The 22,962-nt window shown below is 38.9% G+C and overlaps 1 protein-coding gene across 3 annotated transcripts; it reads left to right on the forward strand.

Moving 5' to 3' along the window:
• The first annotated feature begins 6,840 nt into the window (after positions 1-6,840).
• LOC138003073 (beta-1,3-galactosyltransferase 1-like) lies at positions 6,841-22,209 on the forward strand. 3 transcript variants are annotated; one of them, XM_068849019.1, is made up of 3 exons: positions 6,841-6,982; positions 7,162-7,283; positions 20,703-22,209. In XM_068849019.1, the coding sequence occupies exon 3, from the start codon at positions 20,726-20,728 to the stop codon at positions 21,794-21,796; it is 1,071 nt and encodes a 356-aa protein (XP_068705120.1). In that variant the 5' UTR covers positions 6,841-6,982; positions 7,162-7,283; positions 20,703-20,725; the 3' UTR covers positions 21,797-22,209. The 3 variants fall into 3 exon arrangements, with proteins under 3 accessions (XP_068705120.1, XP_068705121.1, XP_068705122.1); XM_068849020.1 differs by lacking the exon at positions 6,841-6,982 and having other exon boundaries at positions 7,149-7,283; positions 20,703-21,941; XM_068849021.1 differs by lacking the exons at positions 6,841-6,982; positions 7,162-7,283 and adding an exon at positions 15,879-16,228 and having other exon boundaries at positions 20,703-22,202.
• The last annotated feature ends 753 nt before the right edge of the window (positions 22,210-22,962 follow it).

A 22,962-nucleotide genomic window follows, 5' to 3' on the forward strand; every position in this document is an offset into this window, starting at 1 on the left:
GATTCATTTTGTTGTTGGTTTGGTAATACCTAATATCATAGACATGATCGATTTCCACTAAACCCCGTTCATGGGAGACCATGCACTATTTATTTTCCACTCGGTAGGAGATGAAAGACCCAGATAATGAGAGTCCGAAGTTTTCACTAAAGTAGTAAGCCCGTTCGAGTGGGGTTCGAACTTGAATGGGAGACCATCGCAAAATCCACGTAACATTATTCTTTTAACTTGATTTCTTTATGTATTTGGCTGTTGAAGGGTTTTTATTAATGTTCTTTTCACGTTTTTGATTCCTATATCATAGCCGTCCCAAAAAAATGTTCGAAAAAAATTAATGTCGTCTCTTTCTGGAGTGTTGGGCAGGCAATTTTAACTTTACTGATATTACCTTTGAAACTTTTCACAACCGATTCGCTCACCTTGATTGATAAATATCTTTTGAAGGAAATCAATTTGGAGGCATCATAGACTAATCCGTTAGTTAGCGATACATCAACAGTTTAATACTAATAATAATATTTTAAAAAAACCTTATTGGGTAAACACAAATTGCTGGTAAGACCAGTAGTTTACAAAACCTTAAGCTCTAAAAGTACCTGTCTTTCAAAAACTTCGACTAATTAATGTTTACTTTTGACGAAATATCTATAAAAGCAGGCCCGTAGGAAAGGGGGGTGCGACAGGTGGACCCACCCCCCCCCCCCCCCAGTCGAAAATTTCTAGCTACGGCCTTGTATATTGGGAGGAATGGCGTTGAAATTTTCAAACGGAGCTTTCTAATACCTGGTGTTGAATCTCAATAGCCAAATGAACTCACTTGTTCTATTGATATATGCTTGGCACAATGGCCAATTGAAGACACTGTTTCGATTCACAAGATTTTTGGCGCAATGGCTAATTGAATACACCTATTTTATTCACAAAGTGTTTTGGAACGACTGAACAAACTGGTTCGCAAGAAACATGTCGATTGGAGTATTCGTTCTACGCAATAATGTTCACAGCGGACTGCACGAGAACGAACCAAGATAATTATAGAAATAACGTAGAAATTTTTCCTTGCCTTAAGCTTAAAGCTTGTCGTTCTCAAAGAAAAAACAATCTGTCCACTTTATCAAACACGTTTAGATGTGGGGTTACTGTGTCAATCATCGCGGGCAGAAAGGATTCCGAACTAAATTTTTGCTTCTACGAACCGTTTAAGGCGGCGAAAGACCAGATGCAAAAACCCTCAACTTGTCGCGCAACATTGTTTCGTTGCAAGTTGTGTTCGATGTTTCCCATTTTTCACCTTGCGTAATCAACTTGACCCGCAAGAAAAACATTTGTTGCGGGTTGAAGAAATGCAGGGCGCTGATTGGTTGATTTGCTAGTGCACGAGCACATTTGTTGCGCGACAAGTTGTGAGCTTCATGAAAAACGAGCAACAAAGCCAAAATTTGTTGCTCAGAGTAGATCCGTGCTCTACTTTTCGCAACAACTTCTTCAACCCGCAACAAATGGTTTTGTTGCGCGACAAGTTGATCACGCAAGGTGAAAAACGGGAGATATCGACCCAAACTTGCAACGAAACAATGTTGCGCGCGAAGTTGAGGGTTATTGTATCTCGTATTTCGCCGCCTTAAGCACAAGACTCTGTGGACGAGTGGTCTTGCGCGCGCTCAGAATGCAAAAGCGTTAGTAAACGAGTGGGAGTTCTTATCCCCGTACGGGAGTTTGGAAATTCTGATAGGAATAAAATTGGATTCCCCGAGGGGTGCTTGATTTAATATCCGTGGGGCACTTGTGTGACTACGAAGAAGAAAAATAAGATATGCGACCTGTTTTATATCGTTAGGCTGCACAGGCATGCCACAGAAATAACTTCTGTAAATAATTGTTGCATAAATTAAATTAGGTCAAGAACGTAAAAATTCACGTGAATGCGCAGTGGACAAGCTTTTAATTGTTCGCTTCCCAAATTAACTTCATTTTACACCAGGATGACTAAAAGCAAGAATTTCTGTCATCGTTATGAAAACTCCTCACCTATCAAATTTCAACCCACGCGTGCAAATATTAGTTATTAGTATAAATACACAGGTGATTATACAAAATCGCGCGCTCTCATTGGCTCGCTATCTCGGATTATCAGCCGATAATCACCTCGACAGACAAAATGGCTGCCAGTAGTCGTTTTGCCACCGTAAGTGAAGATGATTTCGCGTTGAAATGTTTTTTTTTTTCTCTTTTTTGAAATATCACCTGTGTATTTATACTAAAACAATTATCCGCCTCAGGCTCAGTGATTATCGGTGAATAGTCACCTCGACTTCGTCTCGGTGAATATTCACCGATAATCACTTCGCCTTCGGCGAATAATCGTTTAATATTTACACAACACAGTGAATCCACAGAGGTCAGAAAAATCTCATCAAGACCTTTTCCAGCAAAAAGGTTTATTGAAACAAACAATATATTTGCTATTAGAGGCAAAAAACTTCAGTTCCTATTTCATTCCGTAGGTGCAAACACAAACCATATACGCAACCAAATAAATTTCTCTCCGGAGTTCAGGCTCAAACCCTTTTCTGAAGAACCTTTCCTTGAATAATGAAGCATAAAATAAACAACAAGCTCTCTTTTAAATAATTCTTGTCTGTCAAGAAATAGTCAAATTTCAACTTCTTATTTTTTTTACCTTAAGGCTAGAGTTGAGTGCAAATGAATATAAATAGCCAGACAACCGAGATAACATAGAGCATTCAAGATGTTCGATTCCTTCAATGAGTTTGGTAAACCCATATCCAACCAAACAAAGTTACCACAGAATTTGCCATTTGGTTTCAGGGTTGTACATAACATCACAGTTAGTAAAATATTTGGAAATACAGGTCGCTTTGATATCCGACGGGATGCAATTATTCTCGAAGTCCATTATTCGTCGCTTTTAAGATTCCAAATATTTATTTTTTACCGCCTGTCTTGTTTATCGAATTTTCGCTTTTCATTCTTGAGTTCCATATGAGTATATTTAGATCGACTTCGACTCCATTGCAGGTTAATTAAATATTCTACTGTGTCCACCGGATAAAATCTACGAATTCTTCTACCCCATGAAACCTACCAAAGTCACACGGAGAAGACTCTAGGCACAAAGACAATACTTAGCAGGGGAGTGACAGGTTTCCGTTTACCGACACAGGAAAAATCAAAATAAAACGGAGAAATTTCTGTAATTCCGATAGTTTCTAAAGTTTTTGAAAAAATTGTTTACAACCAACTCTACCATTATCTAAATGAGAACAAATTACTATTAAGTTGCCAATTAGGGTTCCGCCCCTTACACAGTACTCTTACTGCTTTGCCTGAGGCGACAAATGACTGGTCAGTTAACATCGACAATGGGTTATTAAATGGCGTCGTTTTCATTGATCTTACTAAGGCATTCGACACCATTGATCACGAAATCATCTTGCGTAAAATGTCATTCTTGGGTTTTGACCAGGTAGCTATCGGGTGCTTCCTGTTGTACCTAAGTGGCCAAACCCAAAGATGTGATGTCAACGGCAAGCTATCAACTGCTCGCGATCTCAGGTGCGGCGTACCGCAGGGCAGTATACTGGGTCCTTTGCTATTTCTAATTTATATTAATGATCTTCCCAACTGCCTGCGGGCCGCTGAGCCAAGGGTGTTTGCTGATAACACAAATATTCCACTACCGGTTAAAGCGTTAACGGAACTCAAGAAAGCCTTGATCTCTGAACTAAGTAAACTGAGCTGCTGGCTGAAAGCCAACAAGCTTAGTTTAAATGTTGCCAAACCTGAACTTATGATTATTGGGTCAAGGCAGAGATTATCTGTCCAAAATGAAGAAGTTGTAATAAGAATTGATGATCAAATCATCAAGCAGGTTGAACATATCAAGTCCTTGGGCGTTACCATAGATGCTCAACTTACTTGGCGCAAACACGTTGAAGAAATATGCAAGACTGAAAGTATCCTCAGCTATAGGTGCCCTCAAATGTGTGCGACCCTTTATCCCAAAACAAACTGCCATTCAAATTTATAACGCTCTGATTGTGCCATATTTCAATTATTGTAGCCCGGTTTGGGACTGTTTGAGTGGCTACCTGAGTGATAAGTTCCAAAAATTGCAGAATCGTGCAGCTAGAGTAATTACAAAAGTGCCTTTTGATACGAACTCGAACCACCTCCTAACTACCCTTAACTGGAAGAGGCTATCAATTCGACGAAAGAAACGGAAAGCCTTAATGATGTATAAGACAATGAATGGACATGCCCCAGATTATCTTCAACGTCTTTTCACTCAGAATTACTCTAATTACAACCTGAGAAACTCTGAGGGAAAACTGGCTTTGCCAAAACCGAGAACTAATTATTTAAAGCGAAGCTTCTATAACGGGGCTACATTATGGAATAACCGCCCAGCAGCTTAAAGAATGTTGGATCTGTTGATCAATTTAAGCGACTACTACTACTCGACCTTGCACTTTGGTTTTCATGTTACGTATTCGCCACCTTGTTGATGGGCGAGAACTGAACTTACATCTCTCATTAGGGACAACAACGGCAACGAGAAAGCTACAAATCAGGCGTTGATATAAAAACAATAGTTCTGCAAGCCTTGCACGTGCATTTCACATTTCTTTACATTTTTTCCATCCTCGTCCTGAGAACAACCTGAACTTACGTTTAGATACGTACTTTCCTTGCCGAACGACTTGAAATAATCCCGAAATGATTACAAATACCCGAGGTTACATTTTCAGATGCATAATTATTTTGTAGCCGTCGTCCGGCAGAATTCTGGGCCCGGTTGTTCAAAAGCCGATTAACGCTAATGCCAGATTAAAAATTAACCAAGAAGTTTATTTCTCCACTCCCAAATGCTGTTCGACGCTGATATTCGGATAAAATTTACATTAGTAGATGTCGATCTTGAAAAACAAAAATAAGCAAAAGAAACTTTAACCAAAAAGTTGAAAACATGAAACAAAAGTTTACGCTAATCCTGGATTAAGTTAATCGGCTTTCGAACAACCGGGCCCTGAACAATGGGATCATTCTGAATGATTTCTGCATTCTTGGGCCGCCATATTGAAAACATTTTGAAACATTCTGAAGAAGACCAGTAAAACTGGTCGAAACGTAGGTTTTCAAGGATATTTTAACCTCGCAAAATCCCGGAAACAATTCAAATTTTGATTTTTGTAGAGATGAGTGGTGAAAGTTTTAGGAATACGATCAAAAAAATTTCCTGCATAGTGTATCCACGCATTTTAGCGAGCGTTTGATTTATACCCAAAAAATGACGTCAAAGAGGTAACTTGATCGCATCTCTTCAGAAAAAATGTGCAAACGTGTAAGAATAGAAGTCTTGTTAGAAATCTAGAGCTTTTTATTAAATCTTTATAGAAATGTCGGATGATAGTTACCTTTCGGATGCCGTGAATGTTCTGACGATTCAGAATGGAATTACATTATTAGTTACCAGGACCCAACTGCATGGGCCAAAAATCAAAGGCGACAATAAAAGCAAGGTGGCACACGCTAACATCAGCCCAATCTCGTACCTCGAGTCTTCGTTCCCTACTGCGCATGCTTTCTGACGACGTTCGCGACCACTAGTCAAAGGGAACGAAGACGCTGGGTACGAGGGTGACACCAACCCGGTGTGGCCAACACATCACACATGCGCACAACCATGTCACGCGGTCAATTAGCAGCCACGGTCAAAGGTCCGCTAAAACGCGTGGATACACCATAAGGGAAAAATGTTTGAAGTACTGCACTCCAGACACTATAAATATTAAACGAAAAGTTAAAAACGGCGAAAACAATAAGCGCCATGGGGACTTTAAATTCAGCTTGAAATATTTTTCTCGTTCATTCTAACGTGTTTCTATTGTTTTTGTCCTCAATGCCTCACTAGTCAAGCTGAATATTTGATATTTCAAAAATGGCCTGTTCAAAATTATTTTCTGGGTGAGCTGATTGGAGAACGCATTTAAATATCATTTACGCGTGCTTTAGGTGTTGTTAATCAGCCTGCAAGTATTCTGTAGTTGTTCTTTGATAACAGGGAAGAATTGGAAACATTTTGGGCTAATCAAAAATGTTCTTCAGAACTGCTACATTTATGATAAATAAATGCAAAAATGTTTTCCTCAAGTGACTATTTTTTCTAAAGATCATTGCAGAGGACAAAAGCATTTTTTCGCAGAAATACCGGACAAGACTCACCCACTTTCGCATAGCGGACTAAAATGACGAAGGACAAAGCAGCCATTGTTACTCAGATTAGGCTTTGCTAATTACGTATTGTGATGTTCGCTTTATTCTTTTGTTTCATGGCATCAATTATTTCGGATCCGGTATATGACAGACCAGCCACTTGCCATGAAAAAGTCAAAAATTTGTTGGGATACCACTCGCGTAGCAATTTTTGGCCAAAATTTAGCGTTGAGCTTAGCGGTTTGTTTTCTTCTGAACGGACGCATGGCACGATGAATAAAATATGTCGTTTGCAGATTGTTTGACACGATTTTATGCGTTTGATTTCTAGTTATCGCGGAAATTATTTACATGAATAGCCGTGGGCTATTCGACAATTTTTGTCGACTTATCGCGGGTTGGGAAACTCGTCAAGTTCACTTGTTTCATGTTTTCGTTCTCTGTTTTGGCCCTGGTCGTACAAAAATTACACTTTTAACAAGACCTTTTAACAAGACAACAATTTGAAAATTTCGTTTATTATTAGAAACTTAATTATAAACAAAAAACAAAAGATTGTGCATGGTGACCGTTCGATCTCTTCCTACGTCACCAGTGATCAGTGATCCACAAGATATTTCTGCTTTTCAAATGCTGTTTCTTTTTGCCGGCACGAAAGCGAAATTTCAGAGCTGACTGTTTTTCATAAATGGGGAACGTATCCTTTGCAATGCCATAGTTTGAAGAACAAACCTAGAACACCAAAGTGAGCATTCGCTTTGCATTCTTAAACAACTGATCACATGCATATATTCGGTCGAGTGCGACCAAACGTCAATGTTGTCGCCGTTGCCTTGCCGTTCTCTTTCCGTTCCCTTGATCACCTGCAACCTAATTATATTCACTGATTCCGGTTTCAACTGATGGCTGCCACTGTATTCATAGATTGGGAAAATTGGAACCATATGCCGCTACATAACATTTCAAGATAGCCTGCATCTGGCTCTTTCATCCCGAGGAATCAATTTCATAAAATACAGCACTCCGGCCGTCCACGAAGCAAGATCGTAAGTCATATTTTGTTTGTACATTTATACTAGACTTCATTGTAATGATTGGTCGAAGATATTACGTCAAGACGAACTTTGCCAAAATCAGTGTTCGTTGAGTCTGGAAGTTTGAATTGTACTGTACAATAAACGAACGGGAGCTAGTATTTTAACGGTCTTTGAAACACCAGACTTCCTCGCGGGTTCACACCCAATTAAATACGACTTGCGACCTGTGAGTTTCTTGTCAAGGACTACAAAAATGAACCTCTGGAGAACATAACTTACATCCTATGGAAGGGTAATGTTGTGGGCCATGCATAGACATGGGAATAAATGTAGAGCGGGAAATGGAACTGAAAGCAGGTTGTTCGTAACGTGAGCTTAAACGCTCCAACTAACAATAACAACTGTTAGAATTTGCCGTGTCCAATTCAGTTCGTTCGGTGAACTTGTGGTCGATGATGATTTTTTTGCGAATGCCGGGCCAACAAAATTAAACGGAGAGAGACGCTGACGACTGAAAATGCATACGCCGTGAAAATGAAATTCAGCGTTTGCAAATTAATGTTGACGTATGTTCTCGAATCTCTAAACTGTTTGTGGTGGTGTGCAAAAAGACGGGAGAGATAAGACTGTTTAGTCTTTTTGTGTTGTAGATCGCTCTTTTGAGGATTATAATGGCACTGAAAATGGAATTAAGATTTTGAGAATGATGGCTATTGTCATTGTAATTTCTTGTTTTCCACTCCATTGCAATGAAAAAAATTCAGCTTAATTGCACAAAATAGTTGGCCTCATTAATATTCTTAGTAAAAAGAAAACTAATGAAGGTAAGGCTTTATGTAACAAGGTGAAAGCTCTCCCGTTGGAATTTTTTTTTTTTTAATTCAAGATTTTCTGAATTCAAGATTTTGGAAGGCCTAAATCCTGAATACAGAAATACAGAAAGTATCCTAAACATGCATAAAAGCTAACCTTAGGCCTAAGGTTAGCTTTTATGAATGTTGGCTGAGGATTTTGGAAACTTAACTTCAACTCTACGACATAACTCTATGAAAATAACTCTAAGAATAGCTGTCCCCGATTTAAAGTTACTTACAAAAATACAATCAAATACAAATTAAAGGCTGTGTATAAAGAATAAATTACAGGGGTTTTTCACTAACTTTATAGTGTTATTATATCGTTATTATATTATGTTCGTCTAGTCATCATGTACCGGAAGGAATACAGATAATTATGATTCCTTCCACTTAACGTCGTGAAAAGTACGCTTACCAATTGATTCAGCAATGGTAGTTTCAATTTGATATATTGAGGCTACTTTTGCGAGATAAATTTTTAACGACGGAGGATAACCTTTATTTCGGCAGAAGTAAATGTGTTGTTTTGCCAAGATCAAGAAATGGTTGAGTAAATGCCCGGGGTGGGGGTGGGGGGTACTGCCATATATGGGCTATATGGGTATGTGCCGCTGTGAAGGGTATGGTTTTCAAGCAGTTTACTCTAGCATAGGGTATATAGATCAGAGCGTTTGGCACAAGGCTTGTTCTGTTAACTCTGGGGCACCCAAAGTCAATTTTCGGAAAATATCTGTTCGGAAGACGATTTGAGATCTAGAATTTTCGGAAAATTTGTTGTAAGATTTCTTGCTTGCCTGCCTGTCCTAGGATTTTCGAACATCTAAAACATGGTATAATTACCCATTTGTAACGGATTTTTACCCTTAAAAGGTCACCTAGAATTTTCGGGAGCCTTTTTGCTGGCTGAAATTTTCGAAAAGGTAAGTTTTGATCCCTATAATTTTCGGATCACTAGACTTTCAGCTAGGAAATCCGAACAGATGAAAAAATTTTAGGGGATAAAAATATGCCCATATCTACCGTTTAAATACTAAAATACGTTTGACAATGCTATGTTTAAGTGGTTTTGATCTATATTCTCGTTGGGTGCCCCTGTTAACTTATTAGCAACTGAATATTCTGCAAAACATCGGAAACATTCTTCATAATATTTGGGTAATTTAAGGCTTTAATTTCTTTAAATTAAACGCGCAACGCAAAATGAATTCCGATCCTACGTTCTTCAGATGATAGGAAAGGCAGGATAATCTTCCAATTACTTTGTTGATTCTTGGCAAATTTCTTACAACACATAATCCTTTGGCTTTTTATCATTGATTCTGAATGGGGTGCTTTCAGTCCCCCTTTATCTGAATCGCCTATAAGAGATAAGCGTTTGACTTCATCTTTCCCTTTCCAAATGAACTTAAAAAATAATTTGTTGATTTCCATCACGGTATCTTTTTGCACTCAAATTAAACTGGCTCGATACATAAATATTGGTTCAACAAACGTCTTAACAATCTGAATCCTTCCTAAAATAGTTAAATCCTTTCCATTTCCACATTTATAGCTTCTCTTTGATCGATCTAAGAATCTCATCAAAATTTAACTTTTTCCTTTGACTGTCATTATATGTAAAATAAACACCTAAAATTTTGATCGTGTCCTTCACGCGTATATATGTTTTTGGAGGAGATAAAATTCGTTACCGAAGAGAACGGAGACTAGATTACCTAAAACCATACATTCAGTTTTCTCGGAATTTATTTCAAGTCCAGAACACTTACTGAACAGATCACCCGTATGAAGAAGAGCTTCAAGAGAACTGCTATTTCTTAGAAAGGCAGTGACATCATCAGCAAACATTTCTAATTTAATTTCTTCCTTGTCTACTATAATTCCTTGGATGCTTTTATATCCACGCACGGAGATGGCCAGAGTTTCTAAACAGATAATAAACAAGCAAGTACGGTGAAAGAGGGTCTCCCTGTCTAACACCTCTGCGTATGTCAAAAGGGTCTGTCGAAAAACCATTATTCATAACAGAGCTTGTAATATTTTGATAGAAGGATGAAAGTAGACGTAAAGTAGGACGTAATGTTTCTAACAAAATAATTCTTATTAATCGAGTCAAATTTAATGCTTTTTTAAAGTCAATTGCTACTGTTAAGCCTTGGATATGTCACTTTCCGTAAATTCTAAAATATCATCTATGGCCCTAACTGCGTCAAAGATAGACTTTCCTTTTACATATGCATTCTGATGATGATGATGATGATGATGATGATGATGATGACTATTATTATTATTATTATCATCACACCTTGAAGGCTCCTTGCAATTGCTTTGATCCGATCTTGGTATACATTATTTACTGAAATCAGTCTCCAATTTGAAATATGTCTGCTGTCTTTTCCTTTCTTTTCTATAAGCATTATAATCGCTTGCTTTTGTGAATTCGATAACTCCCCATGATCAAAGGCACAATTTAGGCTCTCTACTAGTAGATTACCTAAAATACCCCAAAATGTTTCATAGAATTCTACCGTAAGACCATCATTGCCGGGTGATTTGTTTTCTTTAAAAGACTGAAGATTTTGAAGATATTCTTCCACTGTTATATAATTAGTTTGCCTTCACAAGTAACTGCTTTATCCGGCGAGAGTTTGGGGATTTCAGAATGTCGGAGGAATAAATTTGCATAGTCTGGCAAATAACCCTTACTATCGTACAAACTAGCGTAAAAATCTCTGAGCTCGTTCATAATTATCTTAGGATCCGAACTTAAAGTTCCCTTTTTAGTAAATACTTTGCGAACACAGCTTTTAGCTTTTTGACGAGAGTCTAGACTTAAGAAGTACTTGGTGTATTTTTCGACCTTCTCATATCAAGACGCTCTAGATCGAATAATAGCTCCCTTCGAAAGATAATGCGCGTCGTACTTACTTTTGAAACTTTCAAGCTCCTCAAAATTTTCTGCTGCAGTAGAGCACTTGTCCTGATACAATTTAAGAGACGCTTCTATTTCAAGCAATTTTTCTTTCTTAGCCGTACTTTTTCTTTGCTGTATCTCATCGAAACTTGTCTGATTCTATATTTTATAAGATCCCAGAGCACTCTTTTATCGTTGACATGTTTGAACTCCTCGATCGAAACCAGAATACTCTTCGTAATAAGTTTTATATACTCTCCATGCTTAGTTAAGTTAGAATTGAATTTCTAAATGCCGCTCCAAGACTTTTGAAAACTGACAGTTTTTGCCAGATTTATTGGAAGACCCTGTCGCTTTCCAGACGCGGTCTGGTAGATAATACATCAGAAATAATGTACCTAGCCCTGATAACAGAAGATTCTACAGATCATAGAATAAAAAGCTACGGTCTGGAATAGCTACAGGATAACTCGACTTATCGGCTAGTTGGCGAGTCTGATTTGTGACTGGAGGCGTGATTGGTTATGAGGCTCATGAATAAAATGAGCTTTTCTGAACGAAATAAAACTTAAAGTGGGGGTACACGTGAATTTGAAGGGCATTTTAAGAGGTTTAAAGAAGGGAGAAAGAAAATTATTTTTGGGACACCAACAGACAGTTGCTCCCAACCCAAGAGCACACCAGGTTGGTAGGGGACTGTTTGGGTGTACATATATCAATTTTTAACTTCAAATTCTAATTTTTAAACTACATCAAATCTTAACCATTTCTTATTTCTCCAAATTTTACTACTATTTTGCGAAAAACTATCTTCTCCCAAATACACCGAAAAATCACCAAAAAATTTACAAAACACCCCAAAACATTGGTTTGTGTTTTAAGCATATATATCTATAGGGTTTTTGTATTGCTTGAAACGGGAACGAGATATTTCCATTAAACCGATTTTAAGCGGTGTGAAAACGGCTTTCAGGTGTACTCAGATTTCCCAGAAACGCGCGCTACTAAGTATAAGCGTCACGAAGTATCCCCTTGCTCTTTTTCATTTGTGTCTAGGAATACGGACAATCAACGTCACAAATTGTCTCCTGAACTGCGGTCCTCAAGTGAAGATAAATAGTTGCATTTACCCTCAGTGACACCAAAAAAGAACACCAGCCAAATCGTAGATACTTTTCGTCTTTGGCCAACGAAGCTTTATCAGAAATAGAACGCAAACTGCGGTGACAAACATGAGGATAAACAAGCGCACAACTGAAATAAATTTTTAGTGGCTTAAAGTTTCGCATGTTTCAACATACATCTTCAGAAGTAACCGTTAGCTAAAATTTTTGAAATATATATTATATAATATGCAATTTTTATGACGATCGGAATTACTTTTAGTGCCATCTGTCATGCAAATCCAGACCGTTCCAGAATTATCTAACGATCTGTAATATTCCAGAAATTTCTTTGATGTGAAGGGGGCACTCAACGAATCTGTTCCTCACATTATCTGTTCCCCAGAGGAATCTTGCTGGCTGGCAAAAATACAGGTGTTTCGATGAGCTGGCTGGGAAATTTTGTTATTGATAGAGGTTTTGCCTGGGAATTACTGATTTTTTCTAGCATTTCAATCCGAGCTGACTGTAGAAACTCTGAAGACAGAGGACGACTAAAAAAAAAAAAAAAAAAGGAGAACCCCTTCCCTCTCCCAGAGAGTAGCCACAAACATACGACGGCTGGTCAGAGTGATTGCGCTTGCGGAAAAAACCTGTTTTGTTCCGGTTTTGTCGCTTTTGTTCGGTCGTTTTGGATCGAGGGATTTGAAAGCACGCGGAATTCCTGGCTGGGAAATAAATTTGATCAGCTAGCTGGGAAACCAACCAATTTTATCTAGCTGGCTGGGAAATTTCTTGTGTGTCTTGCTGGAAAAAAGGAACAGATAATGTTTTCCCAGCAACACTGAAAAACACCTGAAAATGCCTCAATAACATTTATTTTCATTACCTGGGGTATAATAATACATTTTACAACAAATTAGTCGTTGGGTGCCCCTGATGTGACTCAGCAATTTCCACAAATAGTACACCTTGTAATACACTATAAATAGCAGCAGACTTTTCTAGATGCTTAAAGTAAAAGTATAACAGTAGGTTTATAAATAATAGAAGGGACTGACTCTCTCCTTATATTTTCCCGAGGGCTTACCCTCGTGGCCGACTGTGATTGAACTTATATATGCTATGGATGCTATACTGTGAGGAAGCTACAATCAGCTGCGATAACTATGGTGAAGCTATAACCTTTGAGCTTGCTATTTGCTATATCCGGAGAGAAAAAAGAGACAATAGTCAAAACGGGAAGAAGACAAAGAATTCAGAGTTCATTATGAAGTGTTCAGAAAATCCAGTGAGTGAAAAAAATCCAGTGAATCAAGAAAGTCAAGAATTGTTGTCTCCATTCGGTGGAACTTGGAGTTCAAAGTTAATCAAAATCAGTATCTGCATGGCCATGAAAGACATTAAGCCTGCTTTACGAACTGCTTAAATCTTTAACCCAAGTGAGCGAATGTGAGATGGGTGGTTGGTTGGCCGCATCGTAGATATGCTTCAGTGTGACTGCACGATGCAATTATGAGCTATGCTGTCAGTCGTTATTTGACTCTGTAACTGCGTGATGCAGCTCGAGTCAAAGACCCACATTTCACCCATGCTCGCCACGGAGTCTCCAGTAGCTCATTGGTTAGAGCATCCGACTGAATCACGGAGGGTCGTGGGTTCGAATCCCATCTGGGGCTCGGATTTTTCCGAGTTCCCAGTGGGTTCAATTGTAAAACCTTCATTTAATACTTTTGTTCTTGGGCCATCGTAGTTTGATCAAAAATAAGACACAAACAGCAGTGATAAACATATTGAACTTTTTCATTTTGATAATGACTTGACGTTTCGTATGTGCTCTACATACATTTTCAAAAGTAACCGTTGAAATTTAAAACAGCTATTTATATATAACAAATCGGATGAGGGGACTGGAACCTAGATTAAGCAAATACTTAACAGTAAAATATATAATAATAATAATTATAATAATAATAAAAACAGAAGGGCAAAACTGACTATCATTGTAAAATAAAAGAGACCTTCTTTATTCAAGAACTTGAGCCACCTTTCAACGTCAACGTCGGAAGTGAAAAGCTGATGCTTTATTAATCTTTTCTGTTTTTATTATCATTATATTTATTATTATTATATATTTTACTGTTAAGTATTTGCTTAATCTAGGTTCCAGTCCCCTCATCCGATTTGTTATATATAAATAGCTGTTTTAAATTTCAACGGTTACTTTTGAAAATGTATGTAGAGCACATACGAAACGTCAAGTCATTATCAAAATGAAAAAGTTCAATATGTTTATCACTGCTGTTTGTGTCTTTCATTTAATACTTGTATATCATTCTCACATTTGCTTTAATATGGGTATCATTTGCGTTAATGGTATCATTTGCGGGACAGTTTGGGGATCTTTTGCAGTCGTAGGATCATTTGCGGTCCTGGGTCCCGTTTCTCGAAAGTCCCGAAACTTTACGGGCCATTTTCCAGGCTTTTCGGGTGTCACAATTCCCTCTGTATCTCAAGAACGGAGAGGATTTAAGGCGTCAATCTTCACAGTCAGTTTGTCTTTTCTTTCCTTGAAAACATGTTTAAAAATCGGCTTTCCTGAACAAGCGGTTGGCAGGTTCAAAAATAGCTTTTTGGGCCCGTAAAGTTTTCGGGACTTTCGAAAGACGGGCCCCTGGGATCATTTGCGGACCCGTACATCACTAAAAATTTATTTCAGTTATGCGCTTGTTTAGCCTCGTGTTTGCCACCTCAGTTTGCGTTCTATTTCTAATCTACGCCCACCGTTACACTTACCTCATTGCGAGAAATAGATAGCAAATGCATGCTTAGACTTACAGGGACACTTCGTGTTGGACATCAGATTAACAAATTGACACCAGTTTTTGCGTGTCTGTCCTCTTATTGATGATAAAATTACGTCATAACATTGTCAAAGTTGTTTTGGCTCGTGGATCAACAACACTTTGACAATGTTATGCGGGTAAATTTATCATCAATAAGAGGACAGACATAAATAAATAAATTACAATATCAAAAATGAGAAAGGATCTATTGCCCGGGTTAAATGAACAGAAATAATATGCAAACACTAATTTTTTTTCTTTTTTTTCAAACTAGCACAATTTCTCGTCAATATTTTTTTTCGTACGCTCATTGGCTTCTAATAACAAATGATAAAATTTTATTGGCTGAAAATTGGACAACACGTCCTGACCAACGTGCATAATTTAAAAATTCAGTTCAAGAATCGAAATGCGATCACAAAGCCTCGAGGCGGTAAAAAATGATCAAAACTTAGCGAAAATCGAGCCATTTTGAGGTAGAAACATTCTTCAGTAAACGTCTCAACTTCCTCGTCTTAGGTTAAGCCCGCATAACTAAAATCAAACGAGTTAGTCCGGCAAATCCTCCTTATTGGTACTTTCAGCTTCCCATAAATAACAATCTTATGTGTCTGTACTCTAAAAATTTGGTGTGCAAAGGGACTCAAGCGAAAAGGTGCCGTAGGTGAGGGATCAAGTCCTGATATCTTTGCGATCGAACAAGAGGATCGAGGAGAAACAAGCGAGCTGAATCCAAGCACTTATGTGTTATTTAATGCGTCGTTCCATTGTTTTTCACAGATTATTAATTTTTAAAAGTGACTTTCTGTTTTCGTCAGTAACTAACATATTAACGTCCACATACGGCACAGTGACCTCAGCAATTCTTATTAGGCCATCATGATAGCTGACGGCAATATACAACATATTGCATTTTTGCTGCTGGCCGAAGTTACCAGAGAACTTAAGCAAGGACGACCACGAGGACGATGAAAACGTTATGCAAGAATGCAACTTCCGCTTATTGAGATCATCGACGCCGCCATGTTGGTGGGACGACCGAAGATTTTGAAATAGCTTCTTTTGTTCGTTCACCAGCAATTGTGCATTACATCATTGTGATCTTTGCCTCTAGAGATTGGTTGCAAAGCATCTGTTTCACCAGATTTGTTTCACCAGATCTGTTTCACCAATTCGTCATGGAAAGTTAACTACATGTGTTCGTGCAGTTCCAGGAATAACATTGGAATGAAAGGTATGTGCGTTTGGAGACAAAATTGACAATTTATCGTAGGATGAGCGCTTCCTCCGTGTAACCTCGACTTTGATACATATAATTTGACGTCGTTGTCACGACGAGAATTGCGAGGAGTGTGACAAGATTAAAAACGCACCTACGAGACGTACAATCATTGTTTTTGTTCATTAAACCTTTGTTTGTGAAGTTCTCGAAGCCGTCCGGCGTCGCCGCCGTCTTTGCTTAACATTTAAGACCCATTTTTCTGTCTGTCTCTCTCTCTCTCACCACACACACACACACGCACACACACTCCAGATATTACTGCGGTCCTTTCCGCTTTGTCCTGGCGAGCAAAATTAATGAAAATCAGCTCGACTAGGAATATTATTGTGACTGATATACCTTGTATGCTAACTGCAGTCAGTTTTGTAGTGATGAAATAATTGGGAAAGTCGGTTCTTTCCGTCTTCGTTACAACTTTTGATTTTGTTTTTGTGTTGTTTACTTCCTTTCCATGCGACGTTATCCTAGAATATGGTCTATGAAAGACGGAACAGCAATTTACATTGTGAAAAATCCAGTAGTTTTTACACTTAATGATAACTGACCGCATAACAGTTTTTTCTGAATTCGATTTAATAGTTTACTAGTTTTTGCTTTGTTTCGGTTTAACATGTGAATTTTTCCAGCTAGCGTTTAATAACAGGTGAAAGAAACCGCGACTAACTCGGCGCTTCTCGTCACGGTAATCCTGTCTGATATTTCCAGCTGCCATGAGATATTTTGCTTCATGGACCTCATGCGATTCGATTAATCATGCCAAAACAATAGGCTACAGCAGTCTATTTGCATATACATCTTACCTTCATTCTTACGGTTGAAAACAGAATTATGTTTTTTTGCTGTTGTTGCTTTTGGGCTCAAATTTCCTCGAAGGGCTAGTTAACTACAAATGAAAAGTTCCTACGGTGGTGTTCCTTTCCAAAGAAAAACTATCAAGGCATATAATATACATGTAATGATTACCCTGAAAGATATCTTTTCTGAAAGAAAAGAAAACAAAGTTCTTATTTCGATTGCGAATACTGTTCGATGACCGACAGGAGAGATGTGAAGATTTTTAGTACCCAAAGCCTACGCCTCGCGATCGTGGTCACGATATAAGGTTACCGATCATTCTGACAATGTGGATTATTTCGATGTTTTATGAAGTGCAAAGGTTTTCTTTTTACGTTTAATGTCAAAGCCCGCACTGAGCTTGGACAGATGTGGAGCGATTTTGATGCTTCTGTTTGATTTGTCAACAGTAGATTTTATAATTAACAAAACTGCCGGAAAATAATTGAAATGTTAGGTCACGTCCTTTCGATTTGGTCGTCGGTCCAAATACAAATCTTTTAATTAGTTACGAGTAATTTGAAAAATAATGCATAAGAAGTTTAATGTTGGAGCTCTTTTGAATTGAATATCGTAACAAAATAATTTTAAAAGGTGCACAAATTAAAAATAGAAAATATACAAAGGAAAGCACTGGCTGTTTTTAATAAAGCGTTGTGCAAGCTGTATCATAAAAATACTGCAGCCTTATTGTTTTAATGAATGGGTAGTTTCTAAAGAAACTGTGGTGCTGCGTCGGTGGGGAAGTAGTATACAAAAATTTGGTTTTATCAACGGAGTTGATAATGTAAATTGGCCACCGTACAGAGATACATCTCAACTCCGTTGATAAAACCTTATTGTTTTAGAAGTATTGTACTCCGGACAATATCCCTGTCAACAAAAACCGTGCTCTTATACCAGTTGTTTTAGCTTTTTTCAGCGTATAATCAGTGAGTGTGGTGAGAGAGCAATGGGTCTTGATATTGAGTGGTTAGTAATTCTTGAATGCGAGCAGAGAAGAAGGAGATACACCAAAACTACAACGATGACGAGGAGGAGGAGATCTACTGTCCTATTTCAGAGGATCTCGATGAACAACGTTTGGCCAAAAGATCGGACCCAATCGCTGATTAGCCCAATCCCAAGAAATCAAAGACTGACAACCTTGAGCTTTGCCAGAACTACCGTACTTTTAGTCTGGTCAGCCATCCCAACAAGCTAAGGTGATGTTTCCAATTTGGATCCAAGCTGGAAGAGCAGGTGAAATCCTACAAGAAGAACAGGCGGGATTTAGAGCGGCTTATAGAGGACATGTCGAGCGGATTTCTGGACATCCGCTTTCTGATTGAGGGACACATCGAACACCACTGACCAAATAGACCATTTTCGAATTCTCTATTACCAATCTAGAATCCAAGAAGAGCGAATGGAATAATTGTTTTGTTAAATTCTCAACCTTCGGATTTAAGTTTACGAAACGGCCGGAAAGTGATATGACTTCCGGGCGCCAAAGATTTCATGATGAGCGACATTTGGCGCATTCATTTCCATATAAGGTCAAACGAAAGTATAATGGCTGGTAACCGAGAACCAGTAATCCAATGAGAAAGTAGAATTGCATTATCCGAGGCTGAGAATTCAATAAATGGGAATATTTATCTCACTTAATTGAAGCTGGGCACTTAGTATCAAATATCCAGATCTATATCATGATTTTCGCTCAGATGTGTCGGGATTTTCCTGGGAAACCGTTGTGTTAGTATAACAGCCCAGTTTATATCAAGAACCAAGGCTGTTTTAGCTCTCGTAATTTAGGATCGGCGGGTTGATCAAAGAGAGTTTCAAGACAACACTGAGAGATTGAATAACGTAATTCCAAGAGAAAATGAAGGAGAGAGAGGAAATGTAGGAGCGTTGGTTGGGATATGTGAATTTCACAAAAGATATTTTTAGAGCTGAAGTCTGTTTCCCGAGACGTCCGCTACTGTTAAGCATGAGTCCATGCGAGCAATGTTGGCTTCGTATAATGGTGGCTTTTAGATATTCAGTTTATATGGCTTTCGAACAACAAGTCATTAGATTCACAAGAAACTGTAGAATCTATCTCCCTCTCCGGCTTTTGGCGGAAGATATACCAATTTCCTTGCTTCTAAACTCGTCTTCGTCAAAAAATCCGTAATTTCACTGGTAACGTTAACGCCATTTGGAATTCTTTTGACTTTGCGGACCTCTCTGTTTTCGTGTCAAAAAATAACTTGACTGAAATTAATCTATCCCAAGAGCTTAACTGGACGACTCCCTAGCTCTCTGCCTCCTTAATTTTCTCTTGGTAATTCCGAGAAAAGTACGACAGTTGTAAGTGTGTGATCTATGCGGGTGATGACGAGGATGCTCTCAATGCCATGCGCAGTGGCATCGAGGACCTACGTCACTGGATGGTTAGTGACCACCTCGAACTGAACGATGACAAGACTGAGTTCTTACTCATAGGTACGAGGCTGCAGCTTGCAAAGGTTAACTTCGACAACATCCAGGTCGGCAATGATGTATTAATACAAGCACAGCCGTGTTTTAGAAACCTGGGTTCGTGGTTGGATTCTACTTTAAGTATGTCCACGCACATTACTTAAGTATGTGCTGCAGCGTTCTATCACTTACATAACATCAGCCGTGTCCATCCGCTCTTAACTATACAGAAGACACAATGCAATAACTCTAGTTCACTCGTTCAGCACCTAACGGCTACATAGATTATTGTAAGAGTCTGTTGTGTGATCTGCCTGCTAGCAAACCTAACAAGATACAACGCGTTTTCAATGCAGCAGCAAGACGGTTTTTCTGTGCGCTACGCCATTCCTGCATCACCTCATTATTATTCCATCTTCACTGGCTTCCAATGAAACAGCGTATTCAGTTTAAAATTCTTCAAAGCGATACATGGTGTCGCACCGCCATAACTCATGCATTGAGATGGTCACGGTTAAAGAACATGGTGCTTACATCTGTCTTGCCCCCGTCCAATGGTAAACTACTTAGTGCTGAATTCGATTTCGTTATCGGTCCAAATACAAATCTTTTAATTAGTTACGACACCTCTTGGTGATCGATCATTTGGAGTAGCGGCGCCTGTTTTGTGGCACGCACTACCAGAAGAACTAAGAAATACCTCCAATTTAGAGACTTTAAGCGTCTACTTAAGACACTAAGCACTTAATGACTGGCCCCAAGGGAAACAGTGAGTTTTGTTTCCCGAGACCCTCGATGTTCCCCGAGGCGAAGCTGAGAGGAACATTTAGGGTCGAGAGGAAACAAAACGCACTGTTTCCCGTGGGGCCAGTCATAAGTGTTTTGTTATACCTCCCAACTCAAAATAGAACTGTTTTGCTCAGTTCTTGGACGCTTTCGTCCAAATTTTGCTCTTTGCAGAAGTCTCTCAACGTTTTCACGGCATTGTGGGTGGCCTTGTTACTAGATTTCGAGCTTTTGTCGCGTAGAAGCTGTTCAATTTCTTCTTCAGTTCTTGCAGTAACTTCTACCATCACTACTTCTAAAGTATTTTTTCTTGCCTAGCTCACATCAATGACGTTGCCGTTTTGACTTGTTTTCACAGGTATTTAGAAAAATAAACCAACAATGATATCAAGGAGACGCTTTGTTTCAAAGAGACGCTTCGTTGTCAATGCGCTCATCATCATCATCGTCACATCTGTGGTAATTATTGCCAGATTTCTTACTCCTCAATCTGTATATCTGCAAAGAAGTTTGACGCTATCGAATCTTGAATCTAGTGCTTCTTCGAAAGGGCAACCAACTCCTAAACCAGGAAAAGACGATTCTATGTTTACTCTTCTGCCAGAAAAGCTGCAAAAGACAACTCTTCTAATTATCATTAACACGGTTCCGAATGCGGTTGACAGGAGAAATATTTTAAGACAAACGTGGGCAAAACAATCATCTTGGACGATTTTACCTAGCAGTCCTGATTCTCTTCCCGCTTCGGGTAGCGTTGTAAATATTACATATTTTTTCATGATGGGATACGCCGGATATGCTCCTGTTGACGAGATCGTCGAAAGAGAATCATCGCTCCACAAAGACATTCTGCGTGTAAATGTAATTGACACTTACCGTAGCATGGTAAACAAAATATTGCTTACCTTTGAGTGGGTGACAACGCTGGACATAAAACCACATCTCATAGCAAAAGCAGACCACGATGTTTACGTTAAGACACCAGAGCTTGCAACGTGGTTGCAGAAAACCGATAACATCTCGCTATCGAAACTCTACACTGGTTTTGTGAAAGAAGGTGCAGAAGTTCAGCGTGACATTTTAAGTCCGTGGTATGTCAGTGAGGAAGACTTCGAACAAAAAATCTTCCCTCCCTACTGTCTGGGTCCGTTTTACGTTTTCTCGTGGGACCTTTTTTTAGATTTAGTAACTGCATCAAAAATAATCAAGCCTTTTCCTGTAGAAGATGCCTTCATGGCAGTCTTAGCTAAAAATTTAAGCGTAGATCCTTTTTATACGGGAAGTGATTTATTTAATGCTGACCGCCATCTTAACAGTGTAGTGTTGCAAACCTCAGAAAATAAACTGCAAATTCCCTCGGGAATTGTCTTGGGAGACTCATTAGGGCCTGCATCCATAAATATAATACATCGCATTTACATGAGAAGGAAGTTAACCAAAACCAGCAATTAGAGGCCAATGCGTCCCTGGAATGATGCCACCATCTTGGATCGTAAAAACGGATGGAGACTGGGAGAGTGAAAAAATGTTCCAGTATCTGCAATCAAAATGGCGAACTTGTGCTCAAGCACACGCCAGCTTTGCAGAGGGCCACCTGTTCGCCTTTTATCTGAGGAAAGATTAGCTAACATTTCAGCCAAGAAACAAAAACAGCTCATGAATTCTTCAGTGGAACATGTCTCCACTAATTCGTTTACGTTTTCTTGTACTTGCATATTCAGCTACAGAATTCGAAATTGTCGCTGCATGCAGTGTTTTCTTTGTCTCTTCCGTTAATTGAAAATACGAATCGTACTTGTCTACATATCTGATTCTAATCAAATGTCTTGCATCTTTTCAGTAATAATATTGTGTATCTGACATTCACTTTGTTGTTGTTTGTTCGTTACATTAGAGGAGCTTCTTCCAAATCAATCCCAATTTTTTCCATACGATAGTTCTGTTCCTTTTCTCAGGCGAGAGTTTTAACAATTGTCTGAGAGAGTCAGTCTCTCGTTCCACGAGAGTGTAATGTGTCACGAGCGACACATTTCGTACATGAGCTATCCTGATGGTCTTTCTTTTTCCTCAGAAAAGCACTTGTATTTGCAGATAGACGAAGGTGAATGGGGGCATTGGTAAAGCTCCGCCGCGTATAGTATCAACTGCAGGTCTGAAAGGCGCCTTTTTAAGACGGAATTAACAATTGGTATTACTAACTTGAAGTGCTATGGATAACAATGCAATCCATCTGGCCCAAGTAGTGCAAGGGTTAGATAACATCCGACGGATAAGTCCCTATCCGACAGTCTCAATCTGAGCAAAGATGTTAGTCGTATTTGCCCACTTAACCGTGAATATGCATACTCCAAGCACATCTAAGTCGGGAGGTAGTGAAGGTTTAACGTGAAGTATATTATTAAGTTTATACTCTGGGCAGTGACTTATCCACTGGGTAAAGTTATCCAGCCTTTCAGTGGACAACTGGGGAAAGAGCGTTAGCCGCAGTAATGGACATGGGCCCACAGAAAGACATAGTGAAAAGCAATGACACGGGTGGCTCGGGAATTGAACCCACGACCTTTTGGTGACTTGCCACTCTGGTCAGTCAGTGTTTGTCTCCGTCTTTTCTGGGTTGC

The sequence above is a fragment of the Montipora foliosa genome, chromosome 5 (genome assembly GCF_036669935.1).
Source record: "Montipora foliosa isolate CH-2021 chromosome 5, ASM3666993v2, whole genome shotgun sequence".
Classification (NCBI taxonomy): domain Eukaryota; kingdom Metazoa; phylum Cnidaria; class Anthozoa; order Scleractinia; family Acroporidae; genus Montipora; species Montipora foliosa.

What these genes read in the sequence shown, in the direction of transcription:
- LOC138003073 (XM_068849019.1), top strand. Translation starts at nt 20,726, where the DNA reads ATGATATCAAGGAGACGCTTTGTTTCAAAGAGACGCTTCGTTGTCAAT.